The 27,202-nt window shown below is 39.5% G+C and overlaps 1 protein-coding gene across 2 annotated transcripts in view; it reads right to left on the bottom strand.

Moving 5' to 3' along the window:
• PRORP (protein only RNase P catalytic subunit) overlaps positions 1-27,202 on the bottom strand; it is a 51,548-nt gene that overhangs the window by 21,790 nt on the left and 2,556 nt on the right. The window contains exons 3-5 of one of the 2 annotated variants that reach the window (XM_085301694.1): positions 25,454-25,501; positions 20,039-20,171; positions 7,408-7,515 (exon numbers count right to left, since the gene is read on the bottom strand). In XM_085301694.1, coding sequence (XP_085157820.1) covers positions 7,408-7,515; positions 20,039-20,171; positions 25,454-25,501 — 289 coding nt within the window. The remainder of the gene's footprint in view (positions 1-7,407; positions 7,516-20,038; positions 20,172-25,453; positions 25,502-27,202) is intronic. The other variant, XM_085301695.1, reaches the window with a different exon arrangement.

The following is a 27,202-nucleotide window of genomic DNA, read 5'->3' as shown; positions in this document are numbered from 1 at the left end:
TATACAGCAAGCAGCAATGACCTGTTGCTACAACTGAAGTTCACCTGGACATGAATCMAGGCATGTTCATTCTGCTCTGTTGAGCTTCAAACTTTACTTTCCTAGTGACATAACAGAACTTGTAACAAAAGATCTGATGTAATTCACCTCATAAGGAGGGGTGCTCAGGTGCTCCTGTACTTACCTTAACATTTGATTTACTGCTCTTACCAAATACAAAGGTTGAAATGACAGATACCGGAGAGAAACCTATACAGATCATTAAATTAATCACATGGGTTTTATTCAGACTTACAGTCAATAAGAGAGATTGCAAACACTTAAGTTGGGCAACTCCAGGAAGTTTCCAACTTTGGAAGGCTGTCAAAATGCTTGATACACTTTCTTTTTACCTGCTCAGTTTCTGCTGCTTTATTCTTCTCACCAGGAAATGCAAAGTCAGACTGGCTACCTCTGAAAAAAGAGATAGCCACTTACAGCACCCTCTTGAGGAATTTAATTTAGTCAGGGACTTCTGACAGCTTCCCATTCCATTTCACACTGTTGGGAAATTGAAGTTTTGACCAAGTTTCCCAGCACTGAGGTAGCAGCAGTGCGACTTTGTATTTCCTTTCTTAGYAAGTCCTAATTACCTCCTACTTCCCCCTTCCCAGCGCTGCAGAAGGAGGAAGGAATATTGTAGTAAGTTCTTGTGAAAAGAGCAAACTCTGCTGTCCAAGGCAGGCAGCTGATGCACAGGTTTCCTCAGTGGAAGCACAGATGCCCTCCCAGCTGCGGGAATATTTTTAGAATGTCTGATGTGCTCATGCTCTCTAGACCTTCAGTGCTGTGTGTTATTATATGAAGCAGAACATTTAATTAAAGGCCCTTTCATTTTGCTTTTAGCCACAAATTAAAGCTATCAGACCTTTTAGGAGAACTGCAAGGAGAGAAGGAGGACCGGCAGGCCAGGCCACCCCCTTCGTTTCAGATGCCAGCAAGTCTGTTACTCTAAGAGGCTCAACAGCCTTGCTCTTCCTCTGCATCTGGTGGCTAAAATGTTTTAACTTGATGTATCCTATTTTAGGATGGCCCCACTATGCAGAGGGAGGGAAGAGATTTCAGCTTACAAGGCTGAGGAGAACAAACTGACTAAACCCATATGCTAAGACATTCAAGAAACCCCAGAAATGAACAGATGAGAGATGAATGCAATCCCTAATGCTCCAGTCTCACATCTCCAACACTAAAGAGGTGAAGACTCTTAAAAAAAAAAAAAAAAAAGAGAGGTGAACAGGTACCTCTTAGTGCTCAAGCTCCTCCTCTTCTAATGCAGGGCATGGGCATGAAGATCAGGAAAGGTATCGTGTGCAAATCAACTGATGATCATGTTGCATAGAGGCTGAAGGTGATTTTCAGTGAAATCAAAAGATCTTTGACTTGCACAATACACAAAGGAAACAAGAGCATAGTTCTTAAAAAAAAAAAAAAAAGTCACAAAGACAGAAAACTTTCCGTTCTTGAGCAATAAGGCAAATGCTTAGCTATAGCGGAAATGTAAACTTGGACTATCATTAGAAGATAGAAAACAGAGATGGAAAAGGTTGGGAGCAAATGGTCAGGCACGTGCCTGACTGTTTTGCTGAGTGGCAAGGCGAAGTTAGTGGGAAGAACCAATTGATCAACTGTCACAGGATGACAGATAAGACCTCACTGGGTGTATTGACTCTGAGCAGAGAATGACTCATGGATCTACTTAATTCTTGCTTCATTTAAAAACAGTGAAGTACTTGAACAAGTCACAGATGTTGCCAAGCCAGTCAAATAAGAAAAACTCTTCTCCATGCATGGCTTGATTTGGATCAAATTTATTAATGGYTATTTGCACTAGAGCTCATGTTTTATATTAAGTATTGCTGCCCCACTAATTGTCCAGTTCATCTCTCACATGAAAGTAGCACAGACAGCAATACACTGAGAACTGGGAAAAATTGCCATAGGAAGCCTTGAGCAAATTTGTACATGTACATCAGCTACACATACATGCACAGGTGTTAATTTCTTTGTTGGTCTTTTTTGGCCTCAAGATAGTTTTAAAATAAGCCAGACTGGAGGGAAAAGTTCTTATTTCCCCAAATAATATAACTGCCAATACATTCTTTCCCTCTTTTATTTATTTATTTAAATCACAGTGTTTGCAGGAACAGGAGAAGATAGCTCAAAGAAACAAAACCATGCCTCAAAATTGGAGTTGCTAACTCAAGGGAATGGTAGTTCATAAGCACTCTGCTCCCCTCCCTCTCCTTTTCAAATGGAGAAAGTTTTAAAGACTATTATTTTTGTCTCTATAGTTGCGGAAAGAATTTTGAAAATGTGAATAAAGGGCAAATGAAGGGCAGATTTTAATGTGGCTCCCCTCTCCACATAGCAACCTCCTTTCAGAAAGATTCTTCCCTAGAAGACACTAGGGAAGTCTCCCTCAACAGCAGTAGTCACAGCCTGGCTTTTTGTGGTAGCCCACGAGAGGTGCAGGAAGGCAGGTCTGGTGGCTTTGCTGGCAGGGCTGTCCACTGCTGCAGCTGGGAGGTGATGTGCAACAGGACGCAYGTGGTAGGAGATGGTGTGCCAACTGCTGCCACCAGACTGGGATGGAAAAGCAGAGATCTGGCTTTGTCAGCTGTTGTACAGGCCTATTATATTTTACACGGGAATTATATGAACTTGTATATTCCATTTATGGAAACAYTGATTAAGGTTGGGAGCAACCACTTTGAACTATCAGCCAAGAGCAAAAACTATTCCTCTGCGCAATATCAGCCTTAAGGAACTCAATCTGGAACTATTTTAATCAGTCTTTCAAGTGTCCAGGTTTAATACAGAGACTAGAGAGGAAAAGGTTAGCGCTGAGCTAGTTGCATGATGTCAAACTGTTTGAACAGGAGAGCTGTGAGTTAGCTTTGATCCATCGCAACACACATTTGAAATAGATTCAGTTACATCCAACACCAGCTGGGCACGGCTAAGAAAGGAGCTAGCTGCACAGCTCAATCACAATAGACTGACCAAGAGAAGTTAAAAAGCCAGTGTATTACTTTATGTTACTCTTTAAATTGTGCTTGCTAATTATATGTTTCCTCCCACCACCACCCACCCCCTTTGCAGTCTAGGGACAGCCAGAGAACAGCACATCCCAGGTCCTTCACTCACTCCCATAAGCAAAGTAAGATGCTCCAAAGCCTAGATATCCTCACTCACTCTTAGATTCACCTCACTTCCAAGGAATACTTTTACAAAAGTTTTGGTAAACAGGAAAAATACATTTAGGAGTTCTGGAACAGTTTGTGTTACAGCAACTCRTGTTTGGAATTCCCCTCTTGTGACCTTCACAAGATGGAAGGTGGGGGCCTGCGGGGACTTACGACAGCACAGGACAGGGAACCAAACATTGTGCTGGCTCAGCTCCGGATTTATGTAATTAGATATTCTAGAGCGAAGGATTAGCTCAAAGTCATGATACAGCCTGAATCAACTTTGCATAGTCAAACTGCAAGGAGAGTTGAGTTTACAAACTACCATGTTTGCAATACAAACAGCGACTGATTCATCAAGTCAAATAATGTTAGGTGTAGTTTTAAAAAGGAGAATATAATGTATAAAAATCTGCAAAAAGACACCGTTTCACATTTTATGTGAGTTTGTTTTTACTGTTTGGATTATATAGCAAATATAACTTCCTTTCTATATCTTTTAATTGGGAATCAATTTTATCATCTAGTTTTAAATGATGCGCTAAGGAAGTAAATGGTGGACTGCATGCTAATATCCAGTGTTGCAGTATTACAGACATTGAATGCCTTTAAAATATGACTGCACCACTCCCTAGCCCTCAAAACATTTGTTCCCACCCACCCTCATGCTACCTCCTCTTTTTGTCAAGCTTAGCATTGATGCAGCACATAGAGACTTATACCACCGACTTGTTCCAGGAAACAGATTAGTTTGAAATTAACCCAGCAAAAAAGGACTGTAATTACAAATCACGTGCCATATACGACAGAAATTACCCAAGAATATTCTTTTAAGTCTTCCAAGTCAATAAAATTTATAATGCTCTGCTAAGTAGGTGCTGGCTGTGAAGATCAAAGTTACCTGGGGCTACTTGAAGTCACACAGTTTTCCAGACTTTCAGAATACTTTTGGAATTAAGCGAGTAACAACCATTCCCTTCCACTTCTGCTCTTTTTCCTTCCCTTCTCATACCTCAGGGTACTCCTGCCTTGCCCACACAATCCAGCCACTTCCCAGGATGTGTACAGACTGCCTAAGTGGAATCACAGCCATTAGACTGTTTGAAAAAGAGAGCACTCTTATCAATGTTCTCTTGTTTTAATTATGACTAGTAGCTAGAGTTCTTCTTCCACAAAAAGGTTACAGTTCCTAAAGCTAAAATCAAAGTCGAACAATATTTTCTGTTAAGTTTAAATAAAGATTAGCATGCATTAAAATTACCATATTATTGCCACATATACCTTAGCCATCTCAGATTTTTAACATTCCAGATTTATGAGATTTAGAGAGAATGGCAAAACAAGAGACAGTCAAAAAAGCTAACAAGTCACCCATAGTAACACTTACAGTTATAAATAGAGAGCAATAAACTCATTTGCTGTTTAAACTGTTACTGTATATTAATAGACTGAAACAGAAAAGTTTATAAAACAGTATTCCAAACTTGTCTAACAGCCTCAGTAATGCACCCTTGAAACAGTGAAAACTGACTCCCACCTGGAAGCTTGAAATGTTTTAGCTTCTTGACAAGTAAAACACAGTGTAGGGCAGCTTTTAACAATTTTATAACAATATAACAATATAACTCAACAACAAGCCTTATTTCTCAAGCCCAACAGAAGAGGTCACCGCAGAGTCACAACAAGCCACTCTCCAAAAAGGGCGGTTTCTACCTGACAGCTTGACTTCAGCAGCCTTCACTGTTAGTTTTTTCTAGCCTTTATATTCTGCCTCTTAATTTCTCTGGTTCACTTGTATTTATTATTTAGCAGAGTAGGGCTTCGTTCTTTTAGTTTTGATTGTTTGGGGGGGGGGAGGGTTAAGCAATGTCTTGAAAAACAGAGTAAGAAAACAATATATACTTGTCAGAAGCATGAGATACAACATCAGAGGTCAAATTTCCTATCTTTTAACGTGTCAGGGAAGGATTAGGGATCGTGAAGAAAGAAAACATGATTAGCATCCAGCTTGATCTTGCATATAAACAACATTTCAGTTGGATAAAACCAGTAAATTGAATAGTTAATACTGTAATCATGTATAAAAATATCTACCACAAAGAATAATATTAAAATATCTCAATGAATACAGAAGYTCAATACAGGATAAAATATTTAGTAGTGCATATGCCTAGCCTCAGAAGGATGAAGTGAAGCAGTAATCTGTTGCTCAGAGTGAGAGCACACACTTCCGGGCTGAAGAAGGCTTAACCTGTTAATGTCTACGGTACAAAGCACAGCAGAAACGACAGGCGCGTTCAGCCCACCTCACTTAATGGCTCAACACTCGCAAAAACAGGATCCAGGTGACAAGAGCAACAAAGGACTAGCTGGCAGGAGCTCCATCGACTTGCATTTCTGCTGCATGACAAGATGTAATATGAATTAATAGCAACACAACTAAAATTACTAGTTCTACAAGCTAAGTAACTTTCTCCAGAGGTAAGACAGGGTGAGCCTCAGTTATTGGTCTACTGTTAGGAAGGAAAAATGGRCATATCTTCCCAACCCACAAAAACCTGAAGTCTGTGAGAGATCTGACCTGTATTGATACAGAACCATCTAAAAGGAAAGCTGATGCCTCCATGCTGCCCTTCTGGAGCTCCCTGTCATCATGGATCCATAAGCCCTTCCAATGTAGCAGAAGCTAAGAAGGAACTCAAGGCAGTTTATGCTGCTGAACATGCTGATACCTCCTAATAAGATCTATGAAAATAAACGAGCTATAATTATACTGCAGAACCAGGCTAGCTGTTTTTTCTATTAATTCCAGCTTTTACAGAACTTTCACGAACCTCTTCATAATTCCCACACTGGGACAGCTGTGAGACGAAGAATGTCAACATATCAACAGCTCGTTTCTCCTCCCCATCTCTGGCAGCATAAATCCATCTCTGTAGTTCTTAAATTACTGTGCCACTGCACACTGCCTGGGATTTTCCCCTCAGATAATCAACACTTCCTCCATGATCCCATGCAAACAACTTATAAAATTCCCTTTTGATTTTCATACTAAGGAAAGCACCCCCTTCATCAGCCAGTAGCTCATGAAACTTCAGTGCAGCTCACAAACAAACATCTTTCAGCAAGTTTATGTAACCTCCCTACCTCAGCTGCTTTCATCTCCATATATGAAAGTATCTGCTGTCTCTTAGGAATAGCTTTTAAAGTAGTTCTTAGGGGAGGAAAAAAAAATGCACACTTGTAATTGCTAGAAGTAAATTACTTCATTATCAAGCTCATTTGTAACTTTGTTTTTACTTTCAAGAGTTTGAAAGTTTAAAGTCTAGCTTTGAAAGACTTATTAGCAGCTACTTTTTCCTCATAATTAATATTTGCTTGACAAAAAAAAAAAAGAAAAGAAAAAACAATCAAAAAGCACATACCAAAAAACTTCCAGATCATTTCTTAGTGGAATGCTAAAAGGGAGTACCAAGAACTCTTAAAAATAGTTATCAGTAAAAGATAATATAGATAATAAGATAATAATAAAGATAATAAGTAAAAGGAATATTCTACTAAAAATCACTAAGTGGAAAGAACTGAAGTCCGTCTGAGCTGTTCCTGTAAGAACAGGGTTCAAATGCTTAAGGTAATAGGAAATTAAATAAAGTTAAAACTTGCACAAGATGTGGTTTGAACCAACTCAAGGGTTATCTTGAGAAAACTTACCAGCGTAACTATATTAGACTGCATTTCCTACATATTAATTTATTCTGTTTCCCAAAAAATCACCATTATAACAAATAAGATGAACACTGCAAGCGTGTAGGTGTTATTTCAGCAAGAAGTGTTATTTCAGCAAGAAGTGTTTTTCATTTCAAAAGGTGACACTTTTGATCCATTATTTTGGCATAGTTACTGGTAATCACTTAGTCGTACTAGGCAGTTGCACTGCCTAGCCAGGAAATTTAAATATGATTTTATATTGTTAATGCAGTCAATGTATATGAACAATCATTTTCTCAGCCATCATTTTTCATTTGTAAAGTCCAGATAAATCTTCAAGCTTCACTGAAACATTTGCTACAAAAACGTTTGATCCATTTCTCAAGAGAGTAAGTAACAACGAGGAACTAATTGTTTCATAGCCAGCCTAAGTATACGCAAAACTCTTAATGAATATTTAACCAGCACTTACATTTTCACACTGCATCTTTCTGGGTTTTATGTGGGAAACATTGAGACCATCAATAACAATATCAAATGGAAGGCGATCTTCTACAAATGTTTGAAAGGCTTCAAATTCCTAAAAAAATAAAAGTAAAATTAAAAAGAGGGCGGTGTAGGAACACGTTGAGTTTAAAAGAACTAGATTTCATTCACTTCGTTCAGTCTTTTATAAAGGAAATAAACCCTAAATCTCTCACTTTTCATTTTTTGGTTACATTTCTTATCTTCCCTTGTACATTTACTAAAATAAGAAGAAAGTATCTTTAAAAGCCTCAAATGTTGCATGGATATTTTCAAAATTATTTTGAAATTCTATTACAACAAGATTAACAACAAAGAAAACCCAAAACTTTAGTGTCATCCAGGTTTTCAAAATTATCATCTAAAAACCACACATTTTTATAAAGATAAATACTGCAGTCATTGACACACGGCAGCTGCAAAACACAGTATTTAAAAAAGAGTAACTTAACCCACCAGGAGACTGTGACACTGCTGCCAACTCTAACATCTCCGAATGCAAAATAACCATCATATTTAGATTCCCTAAGAATTCTGAAATCTTTAAATAGCAGTCACTGGGTAATAGTGCTATATTTAAAGAAACATTCATGTATTAATACAGTCTATCTGTGAGAAATACACAAATCTTTAAGCCTAGTCAGACAATGAATTTTAGGTCAGAAACATGATGCAGCGACTGAGCAAACAAGATTCATTGAGTTTTTCCAACAGAATGGAAACCACAATTGCTTTAGGCCTAAGACTCCATATGAGCAGAACAGACTATAAAATTATAATTGTTAGGGTTTTTTAGCAGACACTTGCATTTGATCTCTACTTCCTGCTTCCAGCTGATTTCAATAGACACAGGAACCCTAATTCACCTAGGCAGGCAGTGGCCTGGTTTCATAATAGACCTTTCTGTCAACAGGTAATACTTATTTGACCGGGTAATACAGGTTTTTCCATCTAGGACTAGAAACGAACTCAGGACCTCAGAACAATCGCAAATTCCACACACATGCTCGAAGTGCAGGAAGGACTTTTCTGTTCTCGCCTCGCCCCACGGAACCAAATGGCAACACGCAAGTCTATAGGACAGCGATGCCTCCCCACAACACAAGCCTATATGGTACGTTCACTCCTTCCTCAGAGGAAGGAGTGAGAGCAAATTCATTTGGCAAAGAAAAAAAAGACAAAACAAGCACCACCAAAAAACCCCACTGCTGTCAGGCAATAAAAAAGCAATCACTAACTTCAGCCACAGCGTTTAGTGACAAATTATACTAGGAGAAGGGGTCACTTATACAACAGTATAAAGCAAGTGAGACAAGACTGCCCCACTGGCTTAGATATTAAGATTGCTGGTATAAATTCCAAGCAAACTGAGCTATGCTGGTCAAAACCACAGTCATGAATACAGCCCACATTCCACATCCAGTGGATTTCCCCCGTGGTGCCGCATCAGGTGAGTTTTGGCTGTAGCACAGGATGGCTGCTTGAAATGAAGGAAAGAAAAAGAGAACCCTCCAGACTGAATAAAGATAGAAGAAGAGAGTGTTGAAAGACAAAGTCAAATCAGAACGGATAAGACGAAAGAAGGGGAGAAGCAGATGAAAATACACAGTAAACATTCCAGAAGACTGTACTAACCGTTACCTCAAAAAATGTTGACATTATGAAAACAACACTCAAGTAGACATTTTTAGACAGGATGGTATCCATGTAATCCCATCTTTAAAGGCTCAGCTAAATCCAAAACACTTAATGAAGAATTTTTAAAAGGGTATTTTATTTCAAGTGAAAATAATTATAGAACAGTTTAATGGAGGGGGTTTTCCCTGGCCTTGTGGAGGACCCCTACAGCACAAAAGCTGGGGCACCACAGAGGAGCTGGGGGTCAGTGCTCCTCCAGCCCACTCTTGCCTCTGCTCCCCCACTGCCCCCAGCATGGCAGGGGCAGCAGGAGCTGCCAGGAGGGCCCTGCTGAGAGGCAGCGCAATGGGCTCAGCAGCTCTCCGCAGCCACCTACCGCGGTCTCCGCGCTTCCCCGCTGGAGCGGCGGCAAAGCTGCAGCCTTTTCAGGGTGGTTCCCTTGCTCAGCGCACCTTTCCCCACCACATGTCCCACTCCAGTCTCAATAGCTACCTAATTGCATACCACTGCCAGCCTCTCAAATCTGCTCAGTTGTTTTGTCCCACTACCAATGAAATGTGCAATACAAGAAGAGAAGGGGAAAACAAGCTCTGCTGCCATTGAAGACTGTTATCCACACTGGAGAAGATGAGGAGTCAGCAGTAGAATCAACGCAGAAGACAAATGCCCAAGGTTAAATTATGTCACTGAATACAAAAGAGTCTAGTAAAAAAGCCTAGGCAAACTAAAAATTCCCCAAGGATCTGTTCATTTTCTCCTCTCCATACAGATTTCCCCAGCAATGCACAAGACCGCTCCTTTCATTATCCAGAAAAAGGAAACGACTCACACAAAAACACCACATAGAAGATCCAGGTGCCCTCCCTTAAAGGAAACTTTTTGGATCACCATGCCTTCAATCCACTCCAGGCACAGAGAAGGAAAGGGGAGAGCCCTAGGACCAAGCAGCTAGCTATGTCATCCAGGTGTAGTACAAAGTTATGCAAACATGCAGACAGATTAGGCTATGAGAAAAAGTAAACTGTCTGAAGGATGCTGAAGATCAGGACTTGTAAGTAGGGTCTGGACAAAATGCATACAACTCCAGCAATAAAGAGATGATTCACCTTCACCTACAATTCTCTGAAGACACTCCCCTCCCTAGCCAGCTGCAAGAAGAAATGGAAGATGCTCTTTATAAACAGTAAATTAAGCAGAGCACAGTTGCAGCTAGAATACAACGATTATGAGAAGACAGATGCAATGATCGTTAATGCAGTTTAACAGTGACATCAAGGTTGGTTCAGGCAAGTGGTGAGCTATTTAAACCAGCTTCCCAATTTCAAACCAAGAACTCACTGTGCAGTCTACATATACCAATGCGTTTACCAGCCAGTTAGATAATGAATACAAAAAGAAAAGAAAGATTTAATAAAGAACACTTAAAGAACATTTCCCGATGAACACAGGAAGGAGCCCTCCTGATGAATCCCTACAACAGCGCAGCAAGTAGCACAACAGCCCTCTCTGTGCCTAAAAAGCACTGAAACAAACTCATACATTACACTGACTTTTCTAACTTGCCCTGCTTAGGTTGGTCTCACAATGTTTCTGAAGAGAAGTTCATTAATTCAGCTACTCAAACTTGCTTCAAAGATGGCAGCTGAAGAGATAAAAACTTAAGCACATATTCAGTGTTACTTATGTGATCCTCTTAAGGAACTACAGAAAAAATTTGCAACAAAGCAGACAGCAACTGTATGACACTCACTGCAAGATTACATATAGAAGCCAGCGGACTGAAAGCACATGCCTCAGTGCTGCACAAATACAAATACATGGGGCTTGCAGAGCACTCACAGGAGGTTCCTCCAATACGCTATTTTACACCGAGTGCAAAAGGAAAAAAGAACTGAAAGAAGAAATACCCTCTTTCATTCATTGCCTAGCTGGGAAAATAGGGGAATGCCAGCCACGTGATCGTTAGAAATGATTCACTGCCCCTCTACCRAGGGCCTCCTCCATCTCTGCAGATRGACACTGCACTGATTAAATCAATTTGGTGTTAAGTGCTGGTCATAACATACATATGGAATTTATCTTGACATGCAGAAGTAAACGTTTAAAACTTTTTTGTTTAACCACTGGTATGTGGATGACTCAAGTCCATTTATATTTCAGCAAAAGTGCAGCAGACTCATTCTTCTGGTACGCCACAGCAGCTGGACACCTTGCACTGCATTTTACTGTTTTACAGCAGTATGAACTGGTGCTGCTGCAGAAAGAGCATCTGTACTTTCTCCCTTCTCCTAGCCGCTTCTTCCTAGCCTTGCCCAGTCTCTCCCACTGTGCCACCATGTTCATACAGCTGAATTAAAGAACAGACCCAACACGGACAGGCCCAGTGCCACAGCCTTCAGCCTGCACGCGCTCCCCAGTTCAGGTCGTAGCGTGGATGTTCACGCTCGCAGGACAGCACAGACGGTCCAAGGAACGCGAACGAGGCCTCTCACAGGAGATCACTCCCACACCGCAGAGATCACCRTTCCCTGCATGCACCACTGACTACATTAACTCACTTGGATCATGCCACGACATTTATAAGACTTCAAGTAGTCTCTCAACCTGGGGTACTGCAGCAAAGTAAGAGGTAGAGGTTGTTTTTCAAAAAGTAGGAGTTGCTGGAGGAATTGTTGTTTGGGAAAAAAAACAAAAGAAAACAGGGTTGCTATTTTACAGCACTCGTGTATAAATAAAATGCACAATGAAACACAAGTGTTACCTCAGATGTCAAAAATCTGGCTTATATAAACTGCCAATCCTACATCWGTAATGTCTGAAATAGCAGTTGCAATGCATCCGAAAATAGAATGAGTATTCGTACAAAAAAGTCCTATTTCAATTTCTGTAATACATTCATAGACAGACATATATTTAGGAAACTATTTTAATACCTGTGCACAAAGACTACAAGTATCAAAAGCATGATAAGAATAAGGAGGGGAGGAATGAACCATTAGTATTTGCATATTTACTATTTTAAATGTAATAACATAGAAACATCACAACAGAAAACAAAACAAGGACATAWGCATCTCCCTTGATAAGGCCAATGAGAACAATTCAAATAAGTTAAGAGTAGTTTTGGAGAAGTGAAAACATTCACTTTTTAGCAGCTTCATTAAATATCAAGCAATGAGGGGTTGCTTTGTTTTTGGCAGTGCTTCTCAGTATGAGAAGGAAAACAGGAATTAGCATTAGAGTGTGAGAAGTAAAATTCAGCTGTCAAACTGAAATCCAGACTTTTTAAGGAGCCTGGTGTTGTAACTATTAGAGCACTCTTAAAACTATTTGTTGCTATGCCTGAAGGGTTTAAGTATTTCCTCCACAGTTTAAAAGCTTGGAAATCCCCTTCAAACTCTTATGACCAGGAAGGCTTTTCTCAACATTGTGCATGGTGTTGATATACACTCTGGCTTACATACAGTTTGTTTGTCCTCTGTTATTTATGCTTCTAAAGTTCACAAGTAATCCAGGAGCCCATCATCAAACTCCTGCAGCTACAACCTTCACAGCGACTGTCACAAGCAAGAAGGAACTCAGAAGCACAGAGCACGCGCGTGATGTGCTCTCTGCATTGCCTGTCCACTCTCTTACTTCAGTAGCGGACGGTGCTGTCACRGGACTCACTCCTGCCTTCCCATGACAAAAAGAGCGGAGGGCCGTAGACCAGCACTCGAGGCAAAGCACTCCTGAAATCTCCTCTCTCAAGTGCACTCCAAACGGAGGCAGGAGCAAGCAGTTTGTGCTGCTGTCCTCAGTGGAAAAACGCCCTCCTCTTTGCAATGCTACTGTTCTAGGTGCAAAAGTAGAAAAGCAGTCCAGACTGGGTTTCTTTTAAAAAGCAAGTAACCTTGCAAAGGCAGAGATATTTCTAATTCCCTGCTTTCAAAAATACTGTTCTGGACTGTTCATACTGCAGCAAACTGAGCTAACAGAAGGCTGATAAAGAAATAGGGCAACGTGAGTGCCTAAACACAATGAGACAGTCACTATAGAAAYAATGTGGAACAAGAAAAAGTGGTGAATCAAACTGTGTAGAAAAGACCAGGCAAAGCAGGTGAGGTGGACTAGCACTTAGTACCAGACAGGCCATAAGATCCACGTGGAAAAATTTTACATGAAGATCAGACAGCCAATGACCTCCCAGCATAGCTGAGAAAGCAGCACACACATGTGCTTGAAGTGAACTTGATGAAGTAAATAGCTGAAAAAACACCCCACAAGAAAACAAAATATTATTTTTCATCTAAGTTGGTCCCCTGCTTATCATGGGGTTGCAGTGAYTTTTTTTCTCCAATACACTTGCAGGGACAAAAGGGGGCAGGAAGGCAGGGCCAGTTGTGTTCCGTTAAAAAAAGAAAATATATATATATATATATAAAATCAATCACACTGTCACCAAATGCTTAACTGCACTGTGAGTTGCTAACTAAGGTTTCTAATCCCATTAGAATCAGCAACTGTTCCAGAAGACTGAATGGCATCCAGTGTTCTACTCCCTATTTTAATATTTCTAGGTTTCTAATTCCTATGAGCCTAATATCTGTACATTGCAATCTTAAGCAGTTATTAACAATAGGAAAAAAGTCATCTGGAGTTCTATGAGCTATGAAAACTATGAGGTTTAACATACACATCTTCTGCAAACGAAGAGCCTTGAAAATTCTTTGTATATGTTGATGGAAAAGCAGGTAAAAYAGAACCAGATAACATTAATTTGCAAAAAACTTGATAACTCTTCACAAGATACTAAAACACTCAACGAGTCATAGCACTGAGAAAGGTGGAAGAGAAAAAGGGTCATTTAAGAAATTCTTTCAAAGTTCTGTACTAATTCCCATATTTATTAAATATTTCAAATATTTAGAAAGGAAATGACACTAAAGTCAGGCCAACTGCAGATAGAAAAATAAAATAATTTTACTATCATAAAGATGAAACAATGCATACTATAGGAAAAAGGTATACTTCTCTCACATTTCAGAGTTTTAGAGTAACTATATCAGTTTAAAGGACCCTTATAGACAGCATAACGAAAACTTCTGCTCAAAWTGCAGCTGTTGTAGAATCTAACCATATCTTAGAGACAAGACATTGGAAGSACAACAAGCAACTATGAGAACTTTTAAAGCCATTTCAATTATCAGAAGTTGGAAGAAGGCCCATACTAGACCATGGCCCCAGCAGCATCAGAAGAATCTGGTTTTGGCTGCTGCTGGAGACCAACTCCCAGATTTAGAAGGACTATTTGTATGATTACACTTGATGACACCTAAGTACAGAGAGGTAACATTTCARAGTATCTAAAACAAATCTGCTCACATTGATTTTACTTTAAAAGTATTTTCAAAGAAGTTAGCAATACTCAAAGACAGAAGACTGAAACAAGAATTTACTATAATGCAGTCTGCATTATGTAAACATGTCTCAAGAGCCCCTGAGTAACTACTTGGGGATAGAAGAATTGCAAGTAATGGACTATTTAACCAAGAAGTTCCTGATAAAGATTTTTTTTTAAGGCTACTTAGTACACTTTCAGATTGTTTTAATTCTCTTGGAACTGATAGGTAAAATCTACTGTTTCATTTTCATGTTTATGGCCTTGTCTGCCCCTGAACAGCTAATGTACACAAAGAAATACATTATCAAGTTATGATCTTATAAAACCTTGGCAAAATGTCTATTTCTGTCATTGTTTATGTATTCTAGTTATTGTAATGAAGATAAGCATTGAGGGAAAAAAAAAAAATCTTGATGCAGTGATTTACGTATTTTGCTAGCAAGTTCTCCAGTATACAGGCAAACAGTGAAAACAAGCTTAGCAACTATATTTTAAACCAAGCAATTAGTGTTCAAAGAAACTGGAAGATCAGAACCAAATAGTTCTTACATGATTACACTAACTAGAGTATAAGGAAGGTATCAGATTATGAGAATTTGCAAAGACAGAGGTGGCAAAGGATTAGTTTAAAAAGACTGGATGAAAACAAAACAGGTTTAGAAAGCAGACTGGAAGAAAGGAGCATGCTTTTGTTGCAGGGTGGCCTAATTTTGCTGCACAAACACTTGATAGCAAAGGAGACAAAATGACTTGAACAAAACTCCCAACTCATGTTTCATTACATAAATCAGGAAGAGGAAACCTAGACCACCTCAGAAGATCTGTCCCACACCCAAGAAACATTCTCTAATACTGAGGTAATCAAGGGAGAGAAATACGTGCTGAATTTTTATCTTCATCCAGATCTATTTTCTTGCTGATAAGGAAGGAGTACAGTCTTTTATCCTGCTGCCAAATGACACTCTACACTTCTGCTTGCTTCCATTATCAGGACCCTCTGGGGAAAGGGAAGATGCTACAGAAACCCTAGAAAAATTATAACTGTCTTTGTCTCTTGTCACCCATTTCCCATCTCTCCTCTCCTTTTCCTTCCTTCCAGGAGTCCTCTCCCTCTAGCAGATCACATCACAAGGGTGTAAGATCCACTCTGAACTAAATAGAGGCAAAGGGACAAAAAATAAGTAGGGTAAAAGGCTGCAGCTTGTAATGCAGTGCKCTCAGTCCCTAACAGGGCTGTTACTGCAGCTGCCTCAACATCCACCAAAAACCATTACCTGCCCTTATTTGATGCTCACTACTGAATCTTGTAGCTCTAATAACTCAAGCTGTGAAATTTCTGTACTTTCTAACCTCCAAAACTAACTCTAGCTTTAGCCAAAACACTGCAACCAAAACAACTCCACAGTTGATCCTGCACCCCACTCACACAGCTGCCCTGTAATCCTTGTGGATGCTAAAAGCTCCAGCAGCAAACTTGGCTGTTCAGGCAATGCAGGATTCTGCTGTCCTGAATACTATGCCTTTCCTAAGTAGATCCACCAGCCCATATTTAGCAAAGAACTGAACAAAAGCTGCCCAGTCCTATCTGCAAAYGTCATGCTGTACCTTCGTAGGTTTTCCTAGACCCAGGACTAAACAAGGTCTAAGTCTTCAGGCCCTCATGTCAACATTTTTAGTTTAAGCCATYCCAGTGCAAGGTTTTGCAGGATTCAGCAACACGCCATGTTTTTCTGCTCCTACTGTTCTACAGAGAGGCAGCCCTTAAAGCRGAAGCAGATCCCTCTGATACAGCACGGCACACGTCTGAGAGGTAGAGGGCACAAAGAGCCACAGGAAAAACTCCACACAGTCTTTTCCTTCTGTTTCCTCCCCTCAGAAGTTCTCTGCTCTCTGGCACTGACAGGAAGAACAAAACATATATTGGAACAGAGGTAGAGACTGCAAGTGGTACATGCAGCCTGGGCTGCAGCACGCGCTGCGTGCACGTAGTTAGCCATTTGCTAGGCAGGGTTTTCTCCTCCTCTCTTCAGCCTCTAACAGCCTCAGGAGTCACAGTAGACTCAACTAAATTAACTAACCTTCTCTCTCTCTCTCCTCCCTCCTCCCCTCCCCCAGAAGCTCAGGCAAAGAAATCATGGCCTCCAGCTGCCAGACAGAGAGCTGCATTGCCCAGGCAATCCCTGAGCAAGTAAGGGTGGCTCATCTTGGAAGCAGCTGAAGCACAAGAAATTTAGGTGACTCCAGCCATGAATTTAGAGGCAACTAGGCAGATGGGGGCACAAGGAGGTCACACTGAAAGCTGAAGATCTACCATGTGGATTTAGGGTAGATTGAGTCAGAGACCACTTGCTTAGAGCATATAGATTTATGGAAGCAGTAAACTATTCCATTCAAGATAGGACTAGCATACAGCACAGASAGTTTAGGGACAAATCACGGAGTTGGCAATCATGCACACATGGAAGGCAAACCAAAGCATTATAGAAAAGRTACCAAGCCAGAAGTTAAGAGCCAGTTTTTTATTTTCAAGGCTTCATAGAAACAGCACAGTCTCATTCAGCTGCCAAAATAACAGAGATGAATGGGTCACACTTCCTCTTCCCCCTCCAGTCTCTTGTACTCTAGATGGGTATGTAAAGCCCCTTGGCACACTTAGCCCAGATCTGGTGTGGGGACTTTACACGCCCACAAAACCATCTCTTCCTGTCTTCAGACACCACATACACATCTCCCAAGTACTTCCTTTCCCCCACCCAACAGTCCGTTCAGGCTTATCAGGGGGTAGGAAGCAGCCACGCAGGAATGAAATTAATGCACGTGCATATGCACAAGAAACATCTGGGAATGGCGGGACATGAAAGTCTCCACAGCAAAGTTATCGTGTCAGGCTCAATGCCATAGCTCCCAATTAAATGCAAGCATCTATGTGAAAATACCATATAGACATTGCTACAGAGGTGACAGTCTTGTTTTCTTCCTACAACAGCTTGCAAGGTTGCAGCTTACTGTATTACATCATCATATCACATCCTAACAGACCCTTTGGTAGCTGCCTATAAAAAAGACCTGAACTGATGTCTGTTTTTAATGTATGGATATTTTCTTCACAAGGATCAGTTTTATACTCCAGACAGGCCATCTTTTCAAAGTATGTTTAGCATTGTTCACTACTATTCTGATTTATAATCCCAAGTTTTCTTTGGTAAAACTGTCACTTTTTTTTAATTGCATCACAGACAACTTTTCGAGGATTCTGGCCAAACCAAATCTTTGCTCCTCATTTTGTACTCTGATTATATTGAGAGAAATAAAATCTGATTGTATTGATTGAGAGGGGAAAAAAAAAATCACACAAAGCAATAATGCTGTTGCAACAGTAACACTAACGACTACTGTTCAGAGAAGAAAAGAAAATTCCACATGCATTACATATGCAATTTGAAATACTGTTGGAACAGAATTATTTAGGAGGTCAAAATAACTCACTGTTCTATTGACTAATCATTCCTTTGCAAGTAACAGAGACTCACAGAGGAAAACTGGTTACAAGGAGGAGTAGAAAGTCCTACTTCTTTAATACAGCTGAAGTGTTCTCTATTTGAATTGCGGCTACTGCAAAAAACATGACTGGCTGCGGAAAATGGAAAATCCCTTCTCTGATATACTTGCCTAATCATACTTTCAGCCTCTTCACCTCGCTTCCCCTCTGGAAAACCCTGGCTGCAGGAGAAGTCACACAGTCTGGCACACCTAAAATTGGCAGGATATTCTCACCACCATATGTCTGCTTTCACAGCACAAAGGCAACTGAAAAGCCCCAAGTTTATTTCTGGAAACCTCTGACGCATCACTACACTGTGCTGTCTTCACCCCACATACATGCTCAAAATACACATAGCTTAAGCTGCGTGGCCAACAGCAAACACACCCCGTTTTATTTCCATTCAATCTTCAGATGATTGCCTGCAGATACAGAATTGTAACAAGGCCAACTTAGAACTAACAAGTACATGGCGCCCAGAGCGGTAAATCACAGAATTTCAGTTATCATGCAGATGAACACAATTTATGGACATCAAAGCTTAAAAATGGTATGTTGATTCTATTTGCTTACATTGCATTTCTTTGCTCAAACAATAGGAGCATCATTTCCTCTACTGCTCAACTTGGGTATGAATGACCTCTCAGAGCTACCTTGTCTGAATTTCCCCTCCTAAATTTTCCCCTGTTCAGCTGGTACCAGTAATCTAACCCATACACTTAGCAAATCTGAATTTTTCCAGCCAGTAGTCACTAAAGGGAATGTAAATGATGCTTTACAAATTAAGTAGTTAGCTATATAAACTTATCTCAATTACAATTTTTACAAGGGCTTTTAGAATACAGGTAGTGTTAGTTTTACAGTGTGCAATAAAACACATTTCTTTATCTTATAACACCAGTACCCGTTCAATACTTAAAGTTATTGCTATGTTTTAAAGATAACTTCACTTCCCTGCACAATTCACAGCCAGATCAGCTTGAAGTCCTTAACTAAGAAGAAAGTCTGTGTGGAAGCTACATGTCTAAACAATACGCTTCATGTACTACAGATAGCCTGACATTAGGTGTTTCAAGAACTATTACGCATACACAAGGTCTGTATCTGCAGAAAGTCTCAAGATCTAAACCTGGTGTCCTCTTCCTTATTTTCAGAGCTGGGGCCAAACTGGTGCCAGCTGCAGCAAAGCAACATCAATATTTACAAAGGTAAGTTGAAACTGCCCTGAGATGTGACGTGAGCTCCATCTAGCGGAGCGCACTTTCATTCAGCTTCACACAAGATGAGTAAGAAACACAACTGCAGTATAGCAGAGTGTCCGAGAACTACGCTCTCTCACGTACTCACAGTGACGTTTGAAAAGCTAGATATTCCTAATGCATATTATAATTAKAAATATGAAAATACATCTTGAAAATTGAGGGGTAGTTGACTGTTCGGGAAAACTATGTGAAAAAAACAATAACTGGTTCTTCATCGTTTCTGGCACACAGCTACCCGATGAAAAACCTCAGTGTTCAGCACRTTAAGCATTAGCTTCGTATACAATACAGGACTTCAGAAACTACAGAACTGTTTTTTGCAAGTGCAAAGTGCTAGACAATATACATATTTATATATAATATATGATACATATATTTTTATATTTTGTTCTAGTTATTGGTCTTTAATCCCCAATGAAAGTTCTTTTTCTTGAAGAAGAAGAATTAAGAGATTCTATCCCTTTTAATGCTTTTTAAACTTTAAAGAAATTACTTTTTCCAAGCTTTCCGTTACACTTTAACTACTTCAGAATCCATTAATGACTAACTGAAAATATAACATTGAAGATAATATAAGAGAGTTCAAGATTAATACTCATTTTATCAACAAAATTGTAAAGRATATAKAGGTTAAAGTATCTAATGCAATTAATATTTAAAGCAAAAAGACAACAAGATTTGTGATGTTTTCAAAGCACTCGAACATTGATTACTACCCTCCAAGCCAATCAGTCTGACAGCATACAAGACCTACCTGTGGACTTGTCTTTCTGAAGGTATCACTTCCATGTATCACATCTGTTATTATTCTTTCTCTGAGATTATTGTACTCCTCCTCAGTGAGGTCACTATCCTCCAGCTGGTGACCACAAACTGGGCACTGTCCGCTRTAATAACAATGAAACAAGATGATAATTTAAAGAAGTGCTTTTGAGTAAGAGCTACCTAAATTTTACTAGTTTGAGTGTTTGTGCATGAGCACAACCCCAAAGAACACAGTAAAATCATCGGTGGGGGGAGGRGGGAGAAATCAGTTGTACTCTTTCTATAATGCATCTGAAACCTATTAAAGTCACTGGAAATATTTTTATAGGCTYTAATTGGACCTGGATCAAATATTTAATTCCAGAGATGTTTGAGCATTTAGGACTTGAATTCTTTATGAGAGCATGAAAAAATGATACTACAGTATTTACAGCACTTACGCAGGTCTTGAGAGATCAGACTTCAATTTCCTGTGTTACTACAGGTTTTCTGTGTGATCTTCAGGAATTTAAGTTGTTCTAGGTTTTAATTTCTCATCTCTAATACAGAGAGTTTTCCTACCACACMGGAAGGTCTCCACAGATCCACACAGCCCCCACCAATGGGGTGCGGTTATGAAGTTACACTGGTATGACCAGAACATATGAAATAAAAACAGGCATCCTAGGTGAAGCTAGTGGGCAGGCTACAGAGCCTTGGCCTAGCTGTAAATCCATGTCCAAGTGTTACAACAACAACAACAAAAAAAGCACCAACAACTGTTGAATGCTCCATTACTCTGCTGCTGCTCAACCGCTCTTACAGAAAAGTTATCTGTGGCTGGTTTATCCAGGTTTGGAATAATCAAGCCTGCCATAAGCACAGGCATACCTGAGTGGACTCCATAATTAATCATCTTAGATCTAGGTTATTAACTCTGTTGCCCAAGCTGCATCACTTTCATATGCTAAGTTTCGCAACTAGTTTCCATTTTTTGCTRACAGTTGGTAAATGCACACACCTGATTTGCTGACACAGTGGACTATGACAGGGTATGACAGCTAAAGAGTGAGATGAAAAAGGCAGGGAGGGGACTCTTGTGAAAGGCTACAGGCACAAATCAAGTCAGCTTTAATAACTTGGGTTTACCTGCGAAATTTTGTTTTCTAGTATCTACTTTCACAGAATAAGAAAAAATAGCCCATAATTTAGTAGGATCAAATCTGTGTCTTCCTACTTAGCCCCTCAGATTAGCCTACACTCAAGCATTTCCAAGCCACCTTCTCTCTGCTTCAATGCAAAATATGTTCTCACAAAGAAAAGCACTTTAAGTATTCTAATATGAGTAGAGACATCCAAATATGCTTGCCCATTGCAATAAACAACAATCATATAAAAAAAAAGTCTTTGGTCAATCTAGTTAGCAACCAACATTTTTTTTTTTCCTTTTAAAGCTTCCAGAAGACAATCCAGAGAAGTCTAAGAATCAGACAAAAGTAAATACACCATAGAGGATGGATTCTGCTGTCACTTGCAGGGTCACCAGTATCACAACCCCCCTTCCTAGGCCTTCTGTCTTCACCCTTTAAGGCACTAAAACTTATTTCTGCAAGTGTCTCCCAAGCTGGWATTTCACAGTATCTTTCTCTGGAATGGCCTTTGAGATATCCTGGGTATGAATTATGTTTATCTATTGAATTTCATAAGCTATTACTTATTCATTTTAGATTAAAAGAAAAAAACTTTGCATATTAAAAAAAAGAAAAAGCAGGCTCATTACTACTTCTAGTTTACTGATGTAAGCCCATCACAAACTTGCTCTGTTAACCTTCACTAAAATCTCACTCCCATCAACAAAGCCTCCAGCTTTCACTAGCGTATGATCCCTGACAACGTTAACATCTCTCTGGTCCCTTCCCACCAGCATAATACATGCATAAACATATTTCCTCTCAATACAGGGCTCCCAGCAACAATCCCACAACTACTACCCCAGAGGCAGCGACCCCTTTAGTCAAATAGTCAAGCTGTCCAAGGCTTTCATTTCCTTCATCCTATTTATCTCAACCCTCAGTATCTTCTAGAAATAGCTTCCATCAGTACACTTGTGCTTTCTCCCAGGTGAACTAAAAATGCAATTGCTTTCTCTGGACCCATTTCAGTTTGCTGAATCCAGAAATGAAGTCCAAGGTTTCTACAGTCTGAGGTAAAAACCAAAGAGAGTCTAGGTGAAGAATTCCTATAAAATAGAAATGTTTATTTACATGTTCTAGAGGAGATGCAGAAGCATGACAGAAGAAAACCCAAGACATGAGATCCAGCTTTTCTTTTAATCACCAGACTGGACACTCCAGCCATGGTACTAAGAAACTAGAAGAACTACGAAAAATGTACCAAGAAAAATAGTACTAAGAAAACTTAGAACCCAACAGCTTGTCCAGCAGGCAGTTAACGACACTAAGTCTGAATGGGTCTTTGGTTGTTTCTGGCTATCATACAATGAATCTTTCCCTACTTACTTTCACTTAAGCTTCCCTAAGTGCAAATTACATTGTTGATGTTTCACGTTTTTCACCACACTCTGTTCAGTAGCCTATACTCGCATAGCTAGGCACACTTTGAACTGAAGGAGTGATCATTCTTTTCTAACTCCATCTAGATGGCTTACTTTCCACAAGCAAAATCTCAGAACTCACAGAATTTCATCTTTAAGTGTTAAAAAAGAACTGGTTATTCTCCCCTTTCTCCACAGAGATATCTTAGAAGCGCCAAAATTAAGTCATTGTAATTTTCTAAGCCACCACAATCTGAAATGCCAAACTCTCACAGCAAGTGATGTATGGTGTACATTGATGCACAGACTGCTCTACCGAAATATGCTAAGACTCCATCAATTGCACTGTTGTCAGCGCATCCACTCAATTCATAAAGTTATGTGTGGAATCCCAACACCGGACGTTCACTGCTGCATGTGAACACTGCATTCCAGTCCACAGCTTGGCCCGCTGTGGCCATTGCAGGCTTATCCTACACATTAATATAAGCAAGGGCACTGACTGTTCACATATTTGTAAAGCTACCGTTAAACAAACACAAGCATTAAGGAACTTCATAGTTTGGCAACACTGATTTAAAGCTTAAGTGTCATGAGAACATCTCAAAAAAACCATTAAGCTTAAAATGCGAGCACTTCGTTTATACCTATCCCATGTTTAACTTGGATTTTTCTGCAATTACCATTTCTGTATTACTAGGTTGGGGGGCAGAGGGGAGGAAACTAACCCACCCAACCACTCAACAGCAACCAAAGCTTATGAAGCCACTCGGTTCTTGTGCACTCTCAATATGGATTCCCAAAGAGAGTGGGAGTAGAAAGTGCCAAGCTTACTTTTTAAAATAACAGGCAATAAAAACAGTCAGCATCTTGCAAGATTACACCCTTAGTCTAATCATGTATTTTTAAATAATATCTTTAAAATTGCCCTGCAGTTTTCATAACTCCTCACTGATCACTTAGAATTTCATGCCGAAAAATTTCCAGACTAAAGGCTTTCACCTCCAAGATATATAGCTGTCCTTACAGCTAAGTGATTGTTTAACAACATTTTTGAGGAATAAAGATGGATTTGGAGTATCATGGCACATATGTTTCAAACGTGAGCTCAGATGCAATACAGTAATTTGAACATAGGCTCAAAAAACCTCAAGCTGCAGCTTTCTATATTTGACCTTGGAAAACCACAGCTTTTGTAAAATTTCACACACACACACACACACACTCCCAAATCCCTAACACACTCAACCCCCTTCCCCCCCCCCAAACTTATACTCAGTAAACTTTAAAGATTCAAGCTTCCAATTACCACAGTTCAAAGAAACTAGGAGCTCAGTACTAGAGGAAGAAAAAGCATCCTGGATACAGCTGCCAATATTTATATAAAACCAGAATGACCTATGAGCAAGCTGTAAGTTGTCAGGCTTCATTTAGGAAAAACATTTTAAAGTAGGTTTCATTTCTACATCTTATCTTTCTATACTAGTTCTGGATTTTGTAACTCAAGACTCAGGTTTTAAGACTCTAGTTAAGCTGACTGCAGAGCCAAGTCTAGTAACAGGCTCCACATATGAGTTTCAGAAGTACTTTAAGAGCTTTGTCCTTTACATTAAGGACTAAAGAGTTTCCAATTTTTCACTTTCTTAAATTCTAAGGATCTTTTCCGTCAGCAGCCACCTAATTTAAGCAAGATAAGCCTCATTATTTTTTCTTCTCCCTGAACAATTTTAAGTTATTTTGAATTCATTCCAGGTAGGCTGCCTCAAACTTGCTTATAATTATTGGAAAATAAAAGGCGATCATGCAGACAGCTATCATATCACAAAATAAATACTATGTAGCTTCAAGTCATCACTTTGGAAGCTAAACCATTGTAGATGACCTCCAGTCTTGTTGTGGAGTAAGAATCTGCTAACTGGCAAAGTCTGCAGGAGATTTTACAGACAATAAGATAACAAACTACCCTCTAATCAAGACAACCAACTTCTCAACTTCTGGAGTTTTAAAATTCGAAGTTGCCTAGAATTTGGTGAATTATTATAATATAGTGATACCATATACACACACACACAATAATCCATCTTACAGTGCCCAACCTCTGCTCTCATAAGTGAGTTACGCTGTTCTTTTGTGGGCTTCAAAAGCAGCAGACCCAGAATCCATGTAACAGAACGCTACACAGTATATTGCTATGAACCACCAAGCAAAAAATCCATAGAAGACATTCTTGTGATTAATACATTTGCAGTTGCCAAACTGCTATATAACAGAAAAGCCCTAGGTATCAAAAAGAATGCTATTAAGAATTAAAATAAAAATTTACAGGTATTAATAAAATGCTGTAATAGAAATATGTACCTAGGTTATCCCTAAGAATCTAATGTAAGAATCACTAATTTTGTTTCTACTGAAAATCAAGTGGGATAGGAAAGTAATACAAATTACTGCAGCATGTATAGTAACTTAGCTTTCAAGAAGGCATCAGCTCACATACTGAAGCAGCTCTGATTTTCATGATACTTAGAAATAGCTTTGYGATACTCTAGTTTATTCAGATAAAAAAAAACAGCCCTTAATTCCCAAACAGTAAATAAGCCATAYAATAAGATGGCAGCTCTTGATTTGCTCCATTTTTTCCTGCCTGAGCTCTGCTTAGTKTATCTCCTTTCCAACTGTGCAGGAATGAGTTGAAACCCTGTTCTGGAAGCCCTATGCACACAAAAATTCATGTTCTCAGGGATTAAAATTAACTTCTTGCACAAAATTAAAAAAAAACCACTTTCTTCTAAATCCTTAATATTTATGAAAGAAGAGTTCAAGGTAGACTAGTCAAAGACAATAACTTGTTTTAAAATAGAATGTTGCAGTTACCTGTCTTTGATGTTGGTCAGGTGTCCTCTCCAGGTCTCTCCTGGAATACTAGCGTTTACACAGAAAAAGATAAATAACAGCATTAGCCATTTATTAAGTAATACCCAGATTACATATAAAGAGCACTCCTGTTTGGATCAACACTTAGGAGTAAAGATCAACCACCTACTCTCCACAGAAATCATATGAAAGTTAATACATTAATTTAGCAATACCTGAAAATATCAATATTCAAAGAATCAGCAATTAACAACATGCAAGAACCAACACCATCAACCTCCCTAGCCTATGCTGTACCCCAAAATCACAAGTAACCAGGTTGCACTACCAATTTTCAGATCAGTAGTTTCAAGTTCACCCTACATATCCATAAAGCACCCCTGAATCTGGGCATTTAATCTCTTTCAGAAATCCTCCATTGCAAACAAGAACCCAAAACTGTGGTGAAGTCTAAACCAAGTAAGAAAGCTCCTTACAAAAATCTAGGATAAAATTCAGAGATGAAGGTTTGATCCTGATTCTGTTGATGACAAAGATCTCAMCAATTTGAATAGCACAGGATCACATTATGAGGGAGTTACAACAGGAGACAAAAGTYCAAAGCAAGAGGAGCCCAGTCATCTATGATGAACGTGACCACAACATTTGACAACCTACCACGTCATGTACTACCCTAACAAAAAGGCCACGAGTTTAGTTTCTTCTCTTCTGTAGTAACTAGCAAGAGATCAAATARGAAGCAGAAGTAAAGACTTCTATGCAAATACCTTCCTAAGAGAAAAAGTTACTGAGGGCAAAGTTGCTCATACTAAAACACTGCTTTGGGATTTTTCAACTCTGTATCACCACTGTCCTGTGTAAACATTCGTTTTTGCCCACAAGGCCAGAACAGAATATGCCATACCCATGACAGAGCTGAACTGCAGACATCTGCCCCTTTGCCACTGTGTTTATTATGGTAGGCTGTACAATCACACATGCCATGGACTTTGGAATAACCATCCCACTGCTCCTCTCATCCCACTTCTCCCCTCCTTTCATGTTTTGCATGCTGATATACAGAGGTTCTTTAGGTCTTTTGTAAAAAAAGACAACAGGAAATTCTGTGACTTGCTCATACACTTGTAGTCTATCTTCAGTTTCCAGTATTATTTTGTCAACATACACAGGCAATACATAGCTCTTGGACAACATATAGATTGCTTCTGCAGTCTTCTTCCCAAGAACTCTTACTAAGTTGARTTTCCTGCAAATGCGCTATGTGGCACACCCCATAGGTAAATTCTTCTCTGCTCTCTATGAAGATAGAAGCCCAACACAGATTTTCACCCACTAGAACAGTTCACCTTGATCAAAGCCTCATCCATCTGCTCCCTAGGTCTTCCCAAGAAAGCAAGTAGGTTCGGCAGGGCAGTACCTACTGTTTTAACAACTGCAGTTCATTCCTACAGCTGTATTTTCTCACTAAGAGGCTAACCGGTAAGATGGCTGTGCAGTCTATACAAACTGAACCCAATGAAGAGTTCTGCGTGTGCAGGAGATTCCAGTGAGCTACACTGGGCACGCGTAGCAGAACTAGATGCATTTGCAGAGTCTGACCAGCACTATTCATGAAAACAAACTGTGGTCTGCCAAACAGTCTGCTAAAACAAAGAGCTTTCCATCCGGATTTTACCTCCCTTATTATTTTAGATAAGGACAACACTTAAATTTAGCTTAGGTTAAGTGAAAATGTTGACATTCCTAGTT

Source organism: Rhea americana, unplaced genomic scaffold, assembly GCF_003343005.1.
Source record: "Rhea americana isolate MKP2758 unplaced genomic scaffold, rheAme1 scaffold_18, whole genome shotgun sequence".
In the NCBI taxonomy this organism is placed as follows: Eukaryota; Metazoa; Chordata; class Aves; order Rheiformes; family Rheidae; genus Rhea; species Rhea americana.
Note: the sequence above shows the minus strand (reverse complement) of the source record. Positions and strands in the feature narration are given on the sequence as shown.